The following is a 13,233-nucleotide window of genomic DNA, read 5'->3' as shown; positions in this document are numbered from 1 at the left end:
CTCATCCCGACATACACATGATCACTTTAACATTCTTGAACACTTCCACGGCCAGGGAAAGCTGATAGCTTGATCGCTCTTAATTTTAAAAAGTATGGAGCGCACAGATCCGCCGAGGCAACTAGAAATCGTGACCTACACAAGAGAGAAGTGTCTGGAGGCAAAACCCAAGAGTTTTCTCCGGTGGGTGTCGGTCAGCGCTGCTGCGGGGAGCCCTAAGAAAGTGAGAAAAGGGACAGAGCGAGTGCAGGGGATCTGAAGGAGCGTAATGTGGAGCCCCTGGAGTGGAGGTCTGAGGAGGGAAGCCTTTCAGCTTCTGGGGGGACGAGTCGGAGGGCGGCGGGGAAGAGATTCGGCTCCGCGGCGGAGGCTGCAGGGAGTACCGGTACCTTAAGAATCCCCTTCATTTTCGCCATAAAGGGGCGGAACTCCTCAGGGGGCACCTCCGGATAGAGCTGGCTCCGCAGCAGCTCCTCCGTGATGCCCGGGTGCCCATGGAAAGCGTCCTGAGCCAGGCCGCTCAGCAACCCGCTCAGCGGCTTAGATCCCTCAAGCTCGCCCGCCATACTTGGCGGAGGCCCCGCCCCCCAACAGTTGAGCGTGGCCCTGCCACGGCAGCCGATATGGGCCTAAACAGCTGGACAAAGGCGCGAGAGGAAAGCGGCGGCGGAGTTCCAGCAGGGGTCGGTGTCGGCCCCTCCCAGCTCAGCAAAACCCAACCCTTAGGGTTTGCCACCGCGGAGCTATCAATCCATGAAGTTCCAGACCGCTCACTTTGCGTCCGCTGATTTCCTTCATCACTCCAGGGGCTTGTCGAAGAAAAAATTGCTCAATGGAGATTACTTTAGATGAAGTAGCATCCTATGCGGGTGGCAGTTTAACTTTCGGATGGCTGTATCTCACTGCAAGCTTTGCCAATCCATTAACTGAAAAGGACCTATCACTCAAACCTGATCTCTGCCTAATCCTTACCTGTGCACCTTTGTCCACGAAAAATTTAACTATACCCCGGTAGTCTGTTTTCTTGGGTTGTTAATTGCCTTTTTACCTACATGTGTCTTGTCTTTCCAGCTAGATTAGTGGCTCTGATCCAATGTTCCTTTCTATAACAAATATTTTGTTAACACTTTCTTTACCATCCTGAAATAAAGTGCATAGATAATATAACTTCTTACCCATATAATTTCCAAAAATCAATATATTATTCACCAATAAAAAGGAATGAGTTACTGATACATGCTGCAACATGGATGAGCCTTTTAAAAAACATGATAAGTTTAAGAAGACAAACATAAAGGGCCAGATATTGTATGATCCCATTGATATGAAATGTGCAGAACAGGCAAAGCTATAGACACAGAAAGTAGATTAATGGTTGCCAGCAACTGGAGGAGTGGGGAATGGAGAATGACTGTTAATGGGTTTCTTTTGGGGATGATGAAAGTGTTCTAGAATTAGACAGTGGCTATGATTGTACAACTTTGTGAATATACTAAACCCACTGAATTGTACACTTGAAAAGAAAATGAACTTCACATACTATGTGAATTATATCTCAATTTAAAAATCAATATAATGACCTAACTGTAATTTAGGATAAAAATAAAAGGAAAGAAAGTTACAATATATGCATTTCAATGTATAAATGTTACATTTCAGGCTCAGACAATAATAAACAGGTAGGTTTTTCACCTACACGAATGTCCCCTGCATGGCAAGATGTCTTGTATCCTTGGTGCCTGTCCAGCCTGGGCCATTCCTCCCCCTCCATTATTGTGACAACTGAAATACCCCTTTCGAAGTAGTGCCACCCTACTGAGAATCAATGATCTAGACTACTTTAACTAATATTTATCCAGCATTTGCCTGAAGTCAGGAGGTATTCTTTATCCTAGAAAAGATATAAGATATTTCTTTCCCTAAAGGAATTAATTTTCTAAAAAGCAAATTCAGAGATGCTTTCAGAACTCCAAGAAAAACAAACCTAGAGATAAACTATACATCCTGTTAAGTGTGCCTGCAGGAGTTGCAGAGAATGGTCCATGTAAGGGAAAAAGTAATATAAGGGTGGTGAGTGGATAGAAAGCACTATGAAGCACATGACTTCCAAATTACCCACCAGAAAGGCTGTACCCATTTATTTCCATGAAATCTTGCTAACACTGACTGGTATTATTCTTTAGAATCTTTGCTATCTGATACATGAGAAGTACTATCTTATTGTTTTAATATGTATTTCTTAAATTTTGAGAGTGAATTTTTTTAATTTATATAATTGACAATATAACATTGTTAGTTTCAAGTGTACAGCATAATGATTCCATATTTGTATATATTGCAAAATGATCGCTGCAATAAGTCAAGTTAACATCCATCATCACACAGCTACATTTTTTTTTCCTTGTGATGAGAGCTTTTTTTTTTTTTTTTTTTAATTTATTTATTTATTTTTATATTTATGGCTGTGTTGGGTCTTCGTTTCTGTGCCAGGGCTTTCTCCATTTGCGGCAAGTGGGGGCCACTCTTCATCGCGGTGCGCAGGCCTCTCACTGTCGCGGCCTCTCTTGTTGCGGAGCACAGGCTCCAGACGCGCAGGCTCAGCAATTGTGGCTCACGGGCCTAGTCGCACCGCGGCATGTGGGATCTTCCCAGACCAGGGCTCGAACCCGTGTGCCCTGCATTGGCAGGCAGATTCTCAACCACTGCGTCCACCTGGGAAGCCCGTGATGAGAGCTTTTAAGATTAACTTTCTTAGCAACTTTCAGGAATTCCCTGGCCGTCCAGTGGTTAGGACTCCTCGCTTTCACTGCGAGGGCCTGGGTTCAATCCCTGTTTGGGGAACTAAGATCCCACAAGCCACACAGCTCGGCCAAAAAAAAAAAGACAATGCACTATTATTAACTATAATTAACATGCTGTACATTACATCCCCAGGACTTATGTATTTTAAAAATGGAAGTTGGTACCTTTTGAACTGTTAAAAACACAAAATTCAACTCTGTAAATTTTAAAGGTCTTATTGGCTTTATTCAACAATTCATGAATAGGGAAGCATCCAATCTCAGCTAGAAAGGTGCTCCAAGGAGCTGTACAAAATGAAAGGCTTTTATAGGCAGAAGGGAGTGAGAATAAGGAAGTTGTACCTCAAAACAAAAAAGCAGGTTGGTTATTACAAGGTCACCTTCCTTTAGGGGACGTCAGGGATCTATCAGGCAGATTACCTAACTAGTGCTGATTAGGCGGTTCCTGATTGGCTGGTTTAAGATTCCATTTCTGGGAAAGGTGAAACTGTAATTCTTGGTTTGGTGATGTGGGGCTGGTTTAGCATAAGTGACTCCATTTGGGGCCTGCTGTCTTGTTTTAAACAACCACCTTTACGTGAGGACTTTTTTATATATAGTTATTGACTGCTTGTATTTCTTCCCATTTCCTTGTCCACCTTCTATAGAGGTTTGTCACTTCAGTGATTTCTAACAGCTCTTTATACATTAGTAATACTAATGTTTGTCACTTACATTGCAATATGTTCCTTAGGTTTACATAGTTGAATCTATCAACCCGCCTAGAAAAAGTCTGGAAAGTTATTTACCAACATGGTTATGAAGTATATCTCTGAGCAGATGGCTTTTATTTGCTTCTTTCTGCTTACCTGATTTTTCTAAATGTCTACAGTGTACATGTAATATTGTTGTAATAAAAAGTTATTTAATGAAAAGATAAAGTGCCCATCAGGAGTTGCCTGGTGGCCTAGTGGTTAGGATTCTGGGCTTTCACTGACGTGGCCCGGGTTCAATCCCTGGTGGGGGAACTGAGTGAGATCCCATAAGCCGCACTGCGCAGCCAATAAAAATAAATAAATAAAGTGCCCATCAACAGACAATTGGTTTAAGAAGATGTGGTATATATATGTACATATATATGTATACAGACACACATATATATGTATACAGACACACATAATATTGGAATATTACTGGAATATTGGAATAATGGAATATTACTCAGCCATAAAAAATGAAATATTGCCATTTACAGCAACACGGATGGACCTAGAGAATATCATACTAAGTAAAGTAAGCCAGACAAAGAAAGACAAATATCATATGGTATTGCTTATATGTGAATCTAAAAAAAAAAAATGATACAAATGAACTTATATACAAAACAAAAACAGACCCACAGACATAGAAAACAAACTTATGATTACCAAAGAGGAAAGGAAGGGAGAGATAAATTAGGAATATGGGATTAACAGGTACAAACTACTATACATAAAATAGATAAGCAACAAGAATTTACTGTATAGCACAGGGAACCATATTCAATATCTCATAATAACCTATAATGGAAAATAATCTGGAAAAAAATATATATATAGCTGAATCACTTTGTTACATACCTGAAACTAACACAATACTGTAAATCAACTATATTTCAGTTTTAAAAAAAGATGTGCGTCCTAAAATCAGAATTCTTTTAATGAAAAGCTTTAAAGAACATGTGTTCTACATTACTGAGAAAAGCCACACACCTTACATAGTGTTTCATAAACATTTTGATAAAATTAGATGCTTTCAGAATCTTATAGAAGCCTCAGATATTTTCTCCCCAAAATGCAAATACACACCAAATGTAGTCTACAATATTTAGGGGTTAATTTACCCCTCTGAAGTTTCTGTAAGCCTGCTAGTTTTCCACTGGTTCTAAGAACTCTCTCTTAGTATTCCCAGTTCTAATTAATCCTTACAATAAATAGATTGCTCTTTTATTAGAAGCAGGGGGAAATTCTGCATATCACTATCATTATTCAACTTTTATTCCAATGTATGTTATACCTGGACATATCACTTGTTAAAAATAAGAAAGGAGGCCCAAAATGGAGTCACTTATGCTAAGCTCCACATCACCAAACTGAGACTTAATTACCAATTGGGAATCTCCTAATCAACACCAGTTAGGTAAACTGATAGATCCCTGCCATCCCCTAAACAAAGGTGACCTTGTAATAACCAACCTTCTTTTTTGTCTAGTGTAACTTCCATGTTCCCGCTCCCTTCTGTCTATAAAAGTCTTTCATTTTGTACAGCTCCTTGGAGCTACTTTCTACTTGCTAGATTGGATGTTGCCTGATTCATGAATCACTGAATAGAGCCAGTAAAATCTTTAAAATTTACTCAGTTGAACTTGGTTTTTTAACACAGGGCCTGCCTGCGCCTACAAGTTCCAAAACACCAAGGTGACCAATAAAAGAAAATCATCCCTGTGCCACCAGGGGCTGCTATTGCCAATGTAACTGTTCAAGGCTGGTAACAGCTGCATTTTTAGAATGCGTTTCAAACAAAAGGATCAAAGCACAAGCTTTATTTTATTAAATTTCAAAACACAACCTGTTTCGCAGATGATAAACCTGGACACAAGCCTATTAAAAGAATTGCCTAATTGCTGTGAGACAACAGCAAGGAAAATACCCTGAGCCTTGGCTCAAAGGAAATTATAAGCATCTAACTAGCGGCCCTTCTGCTAAACAGGTTTCCTTTCCATTGTGGTCAAATAGGTTCCCATTATAAGTCTCATCAAGCAACTAGTCGCTTCCCCTATTAAACTGCTCCTATTATGGCTTACAGGCTGTTTGGTCTCAGGCCAGCAATACATGTTTTTATAAGATTTTCCAGCTCTGCAAAATGTTAAAATTTAAAATGTGAACTGAAATAATGTGGAAATACAGGGGCCCCTAAGTTTTGCAATAAACTCTCCTTGCTCCCTGTCTCTCCTCTGCCTTTTCCAGTTCTACTTTAATCTCCATTCACTCTCCACTCAACAGATATTGGTTGAGAGCTTTGTGCCAATCATTCTGCTAGGCTCCAGGGGATACAGAATGAATAAGACACTCTGCTCTAAAATCTTACATTCTGGTAAAGGAAAATAATATGTAAATGAAGGGTAGCAGAATATGCCACCCCAAAATATACCACTTTGGCATAAGGATTCTTCTGAGCTGAAGGCAACTGAGAATAAGCAGATACAAGGAAAGCTCACAGCCCTTCTCCTATTCACCTAAAAGCAGGACATACGTTTTCAAAGGTGTCCCTCCTTCCCTGTCTACCAGAAAGTACAAAAACCAATCCCAGAAGACAACTTTAGACCCTTATCAATGGAGAATGCACCGACTTAAATCTGCGATAACTTACTCTTGTTTACCATGCTTTTCCCTGTCATCTCTCCATAAATGAGCTCCTGGACATGGTCCTTTCTTTTGTCTTTGGCTGAAGATGGTATATAAACAGGAGTTCTAAGCCACTGCTTTGAGTTACTCATTTTTCCCTGGGTATGTCACATGTATACATGAGATATACACGTTAATAAACCTCTGTTTTTCTCATTAATCTGTCTTTTGATACAGGGGTCCCAGCCAGAACAGAAAAGTGGGAGGGAAAATTATTTTTTCCTCCTCTATATCAATAAATTATTAAAATGCAATGAACTAAGGGTTGTTACTACTTAGTACCTAGAAGTAGCTATCAGAATTGGTGGTGAAAGAAAGAAAATAATTATTAACTCAGTTTGAGTCAGTCAAAGAAAGGCTTAATGTGAATAGCCAGGTATGTTGCGGGTGAAATAGCACATCCCTATATATGCAAGCACAAAACACAGTGGTGTATTGAGGTACACTAGGAACCCCATAGTGTAATGATAGGATTCAAGACACACTACCCCAAAATATGGCACCTTGGCATATTGAATATTTGAAGGAACTTGAGAAACGACAGGTGCAAGAAGGATTCTCTGACCTCCCCCGTCTCCCCTGAAGCAGGTCATAAGACCCTCATGTGAGAGGTACCCTCCCTATACCCAGAGCATTCTTACCTCCAAAGATAGAGGGAGGACCAGGCTTTACTAAGTTTTCCCAGTTGACTACCCTTAGCTCATATCCTTTTGTCCCATCACATTCTCCCACAACTTTCCACTCTTCATCAAATCACAGCAACACGCAGTTTTAACCACTTCTTCAAGTCTTAATTTCCTTATCAAGGCTCTCCTGCCACACAAAACTTACATTAAATAAATCTGTATGCTTTTCTCTTGTTATCTATCTTTTGTTACAGAGCCCCAGCCAAGCACCTAGACGGGTAGAAAGAAAAATACATAGCTTCCCCCCCTACAGTAGCAAAGTGGAACCAAGATCCTAGGATAATAAACCTGGAAAGATAGACAGGGCCTCGGTCATAGAGATGGAAAGTTTACATGTAATGCTGATTTTTATATCTGGTCCTTGAAGAGTCACTGAAAGGTTTTAAGCAGAAGAGTAATAACAAGATCAGATTTGAGCTTTTAAGATTCCTTTGTGGTAGTGGTGTGGCAATGAACTGAAGGAGCAAGGGAGGTCAAAAGCTAGACTATCACAGTTATCAAACTGATGATGATGTGGGTCTGATCTAAGGGAGCTGCACTTAGGATGGAGAATATAAGATGGATTTTTGACATAAAGGAGGTAAAATTAGCAGAGTTTGGATGAGGGAAGAGGGAAAGGAATGACTCTCAGGTTTCTGGTTTAGGTGACAGAGTAGATGATGGTTCAGAGCATACGGGGGCTCATTTATTTGTGGGCTACCTCTCTATGTATCTTGTGTGTTATTTTATCCTTTAATGAGCTGTGTTAATCAAGATAACTATCACAGCAAGCATTTGGAATGAAACTGCCACAGAACAAAACTCTCATTCTGCATTTTAAAGTATTTTAATTCAAATTCAGACTCAAAGATTTCAATGGGATTGAATTTGGAAAGATGGAGAATACATGGAGAAATCTAGTCTTGTTTTCTTCTTGAAGAGCCAAACGTTTTTAAAAAACATTTTCTCATGGAAAATTTCAAACACATAAAAAGTAAAAACAATAGTATAATGAGCTCCCATGTCCCCATCACCAACTTCAATGAATACCAACACACCGCCTATCTTGTATCCTTTCTACTCCCATCCACTTCACCCTTCTCTTTTATTTGGAAAATCCCAGATACCATAGCAGTTTATCTGTAAATATTTCAATATGCTTCTCTAAAAGATAAAGGCTCTTTAAAAAACCATAATACATTTTTCCATATTCTACATTAAAAAAATACTTTCTTTATAATCAACCATTGAGTATCAATCAGTATTCAAATTTCCGATTGTCTTACAAACTTCATTTTTTTTTTTTTTAATTTTTATTTATTTATTTTTGGCTGTGTTGGGTCTTCGTTTCTGTGCGAGGGCTTTCTCTAGTTGCGGCAAGTGGGGGCCACTCTTCATCGCGGTGCGCGGGCCTCTCACTATCGCGGCCTCTCTTGTTGCGGAGCACAGGCTCCAGACGCGCAGGCTCAGTAGTTGTGGCTCACGGGCCTAGTTGCTCCGCGGCATGTGGGATCCTCCCAGACCAGGGCTCGAACCCGTGTCCTCTGCATTGGCAGGCAGATTCTCAACCACTGCGCCACCAGGGAAGCCCAAACTTCATATTTTTTAACTGTTTGTCTGAATATTTAAGTAGTTGATTAGCCAGCCAAATGCAATTACCTACAGGTTCCCCTTCCGACTTCATTGTTTTTTGTTTTCATTTTCTTGCAATTCATTTGTAGGTCATTTGTCCTAATGAGTTTCCCATGATGTAGATTTTATTGATTATATCCTCATGGTATCATTTTTTAAAAATATATTCTTCTATCCTTGTATGTCCTACAAATCTGTAAATTTGTAGTTAGATCTAGGAACTTGATTAGACTCAGGTTCAGCTTGTTTCGTGTTCCATCAGGATGTATCCAGTGTTTGCTGCCTCTCTTTTTGTGCTGTGTCCCTCCACACCCTAGACCTCCAAAATAACAGTCATCTATTTTGTCCACAAATTTGCAACTTCTATGGCTCTGGACAGTACTACAATAATTAAATATTAGTTCATTTCTGTTTTTAGATAGGACATCTGGTTACTTGTTTACTTATAATAGATCACAAAACTTCTAAGTTTTCCAGCACCCCCCTTTGGTTTTTCCTTCTCCCATTTTCAGACAGAAATCTTATAACTGGGAGGGTTAGAAAGTGATAAAAATGTGAACTAGAAACCTTTCAAAGAAAATTAGAAAAATCAAAATGTATTTAAGGAAAACAGGCCCCTGCTTCATGTTAACATATTGCAAGCCAAACTTTAAAAAAGAATGGTGCAAACAATATGGTTTAGGAAAACAGAGCTTAATGGTGGTCTCAACAACATAAACTGATTCAGAAGAGAAGAAATATGGATAATAAAAATAACAATTAAAAAATTGTCTGTGCGGGCTTCCCTGGTGGCGCAGTGGTTGAGAATCTGCCTGCCAATGCAGGGGACACGGGTTCGAGCCCTGGTCTGGGAAGATTCCACATGCCGCGGAGCAACTAGGCCCGTGAGCCACAACTACTGAGCCTGCGCGTTTGGAGCCTGTGCTCCGCAACAAGAGAGGCCGCGATAGTGAGAGGCCCGCGCACCGCGATGAAGAGTGGCCCCCCACTTGCCGCAATTAGAGAAAGCCCTCGCACAGAAACGAAGACCCAACACAGCCATAAATAAATAAATAATTTTTAAAAAAAACTGTCTTTGAGATGGAGTGAAAACCTAAGAGAGAAAAGTTAAACACATTCCTGCCTCCTTTTCCAATCCAAAACGGTGCCTGGCTCGGTCTTATTATTGAGGGCTTAGAACATGGTTCAGCATCCATCCTAGAGAGGAGAACCCTCAATTGGATGGTTGGCCAAATATTATTGTTTTATAAAAACTATTTTACAGATCATTAGAGAAATTCTATAAGGCTACTGTTATTGCCAGCATTCCCACATATGTCTTAACTCTGCTTGGATCTGATGCAATAGGAATTTTTCCAACATGTCTATCCTTCACTAGCAACAGTGCTTTGTATCTATAAAGTATCCTACAAAAGTTGTATGTTTTAATACTTATTGAAATCCCATTCTAATGGAGAATTAGTGTACATCAATACTTTTAAGCAATCAAATGTTCAGCATTTATTATTGCTTAATCCTAGGAAGAAAAATAATTCCAATATCAGTTGTCACAGAAAAAGAAAAATATGTATTTATAACTTGAAACCTCTCAGATAATTAAAGCAATTGTCATACCTATGGAGACCGTCCCCAAAAGCCAATAATGGCATCTTCCAAATTCTGCTTTGTCCTTTCTGGCTGACAGGTCTTCTCCTCACACTGATAAAACTAGTAGTTTAATAAGCCTTTAGAAGCCATCTAATTCAACCTTCTTATTTTATAGATGAGGAAAATGAGACCCAGAGAACTTAAATGACTCGCCCAAGATTACATAGCTAATACGTAGCAGAAGTGGAACTCAAGCCAGAACGTTGAGCCCCCAAATTAATGCTATGTCCATCATCATCACACTTGTTTCCATCATACTACACTAGTTGTTTTAACAAATAATCATAGCATGTTTGTGGGCTGCATAGAAGTAATCTGCTCCTTTGAAGAGAAATCAGCCCTAGACTTATGGATCTCAGAGCACCTAAGAAGCTTCATCTTCTACAGCCAGTATCCTGAGTGAGTGTAAAAGCTCCTAAGGATCACAGGATTAAGTACTATGAACAATTGTCCTTGAACTTATCCCAGGCATCCATCATTTTATGGATGTTAAGTAACTATTTGTGAACGAATAGCGAAAGAACCTCACCTGCATTATTTTCATATTAAAATATAGAAGTAAAAAAAGCCCAGCAGTTTAGCTCATGACCTCTGAAGTCGTTGCTCTATTGGAATACTTCTTCCATTTACTTACAGGTTTACCTTGGGCTTCAGTTCTCTCTGTGCTTCGATCCCTTATCTCCCACCAAAAAAGATAAAGACACCTACTTCATAGGATTGAGAGTATTAAATGAGATGAAACGTGTAAAGGGTTTAGCACTGCAACTAGCACATAACTGAACTAAATGATTGTTATGAAAATGTTCAGGCTCCCTAAGAGTCAGTGGCTATGTTATGCAGGAGAAAATACTGTAAAACTAAGGCACTGTACTAACTGGACAGGCAGTCCTGATTTGGTAGGCAATCACAGGTCCAAAACTTTTAAGATTCTCTGGTATTTAACCAGTGTATATTTAAATTTCTAACTACCACCTAGTATCAATCAATATTCAACAACCAACTCCAACATCTAAATCAAAGAAAAGCAGTCACAAGGAAACAAAAGCAAAAATAAACAAATGGGACCTAATTAAACTTAAAAGTTTTTTTGCACAGCAAAGGAAACCACTGACAAAATGAAGAGACGATCTATTGAGTGGAAGAAAATATTTGCAAATGATATGATATGACCAATATGGGGTTAATATCCAAAATTATAATATAAACGGCTCATACAATTCGGTACCAAAAAAAAAAGGAACCCAATTAAAAAATGGGCGGAAGACCTGAACAGACGACATTCTTCTTGTGAAAAGATGCTCAACATCGCAAATCATCAGAGAAATGCAAATCAAAACCACAATGAGGTATCACCTCACACCTGTCAGAATGGCTAGCATCAAAAAGAACACAAATATTGGCAAGGATGTTGGTGGGAATGTAAATTGGTGCAGCCACTGTGGAAGACTACATTGAGGTTTCTCAAAAGGCTAAATATAGAACTACCACATGACTCAGCAATTCCATTTCTCCGCATGTATCTGAAGAAGGTGAAAACACTAATTCCAAAAGATACATGCACCCCAATGTTCATAGCAGCATTATTTGCATTAGTCAAGATATTGGGCTTCCCTGGTGGCACAGTGCTTAAGAATCCGCCTGCCAATGCAGGGGACACGGGCTCGAGCCCTGGTCCGGGGAGATCCCACATGCCGCGGAGCAGAGAAGCCGGTGCGCTACAATTACTGAGTTTGCGCTCTAGAGCCCACGAGCCACAGCTACGGAAGCCCCGAAGCCCGCGCACCTAGAGCCCGTGCTCCGCAACAAAAGAAGCCACCGCAATGGCAGCCGGCGCACGCAACGAAGAGTAGCCCCAGCTCCCGCAACTAGAGAAAGCCCGCGTGCAGCAACGAAGACCCAACGTAGCCAAAAATAAATAAATAAATGTTCTTTAAAAAAAAAAAAAAATATATATATATATATGGAAGCAACCTAAGTGTCCATCAACAGATGAATGGATTAAGAAGATGTGGTATATACACACAATGGAATACTACCCAGCCATAGGAAGAATGAAATTCTGCCATCTGCAACAACATGCATGGACCTAGAGGATATTATGCTAAACGAAATGAGTCAGAGAAAGACAAATACTATATGTTATCACTTATATGTGTAATCTAAAAAATAAAACAAATGAATGAATATAACAAGAAAAACAGACTCAGATACAGAATTGAAAAAAACTAGTGCTTACCTGAGGAGACAGGGAAGGGGGGGAGAGGCAAAACAGGGATAGGGGATTAAGAGGCAGAAGCTAGGACACATAAGATAAATAAGCTACAAGGATATATGTATTGTACAGCACAGGAAATATAGTCAGTATTTTATAACTTTTTTTTTTGCGCCACACGGCTTGCAGGATCTCAGTTCCCAGACTAGGGATGTAACCCGTGCCCCCTCAAGTGGAAGCACTGAGTCCTAACCACTGCAACACCAGAGAATTCCCTATAATAACTTTAAACGGAGTATAATCCATGAAAAATTTTAATCACTGAGTTGTACACCGGAGATTAATACAATGTTGTAAATCAACTATACCTCAATTAAAACAAGAAAGGGGGAAAAAGAAGTCACCCCTGCCAACCTCTCTTCCAACTCGCTTTCAAAATATATAAAACTGAATAAAATACACGTCTACCGCCAGTAAAAACCGACTCAGCCCTGCCCCACCCACCCGGGAGTGACTCCCGGCGCCTACAACACCTAGCGGACAGGTCCAGCTTGAGTTAACAGAAGGGACCTCAGGGCCAAGGAGGGGGTAGTGCGGAGATGAGCTGTCCCAGCACCAGCCTTTACAATCACAGGCGGTCCTTTCTGCCTCCCAGGAGCCCGCCCACCGCGGCCCCCGTCCCCCCCGTGCCCCCCGCCCACTGGGCCGCAGGCCAACAGCTCCCAACAGCCCCAAAATCCACGGCGCGGCCGGCGCGGCCGCCGTACCCGCCGCATCCGCCGCACCCGCCGCAACCGGCATGCAGCGGGCAGCCTTCTACGTCACGGCGGCGCCGGGCCTCCAGGCAGGCCCCT

At 40.7% G+C, this 13,233-nt stretch overlaps 1 protein-coding gene across 1 annotated transcript in view; it reads right to left on the bottom strand.

Annotated features, from left to right (window-relative positions):
* COMMD1 (copper metabolism domain containing 1) overlaps positions 1-581 on the bottom strand; it is a 148,320-nt gene extending 147,739 nt beyond the window's left edge. The window contains exon 1 of the mRNA XM_068564963.1: positions 390-581. Coding sequence (XP_068421064.1) covers positions 390-566 — 177 coding nt within the window. The 5' untranslated portion in view covers positions 567-581. The remainder of the gene's footprint in view (positions 1-389) is intronic.
* Between the last annotated feature and the right edge of the window lie 12,652 nt (positions 582-13,233).

This window comes from Eschrichtius robustus, chromosome 15 (assembly GCF_028021215.1).
Source record: "Eschrichtius robustus isolate mEscRob2 chromosome 15, mEscRob2.pri, whole genome shotgun sequence".
Classification (NCBI taxonomy): Eukaryota; Metazoa; Chordata; class Mammalia; order Artiodactyla; family Eschrichtiidae; genus Eschrichtius; species Eschrichtius robustus.
Note: the sequence above shows the minus strand (reverse complement) of the source record. Positions and strands in the feature narration are given on the sequence as shown.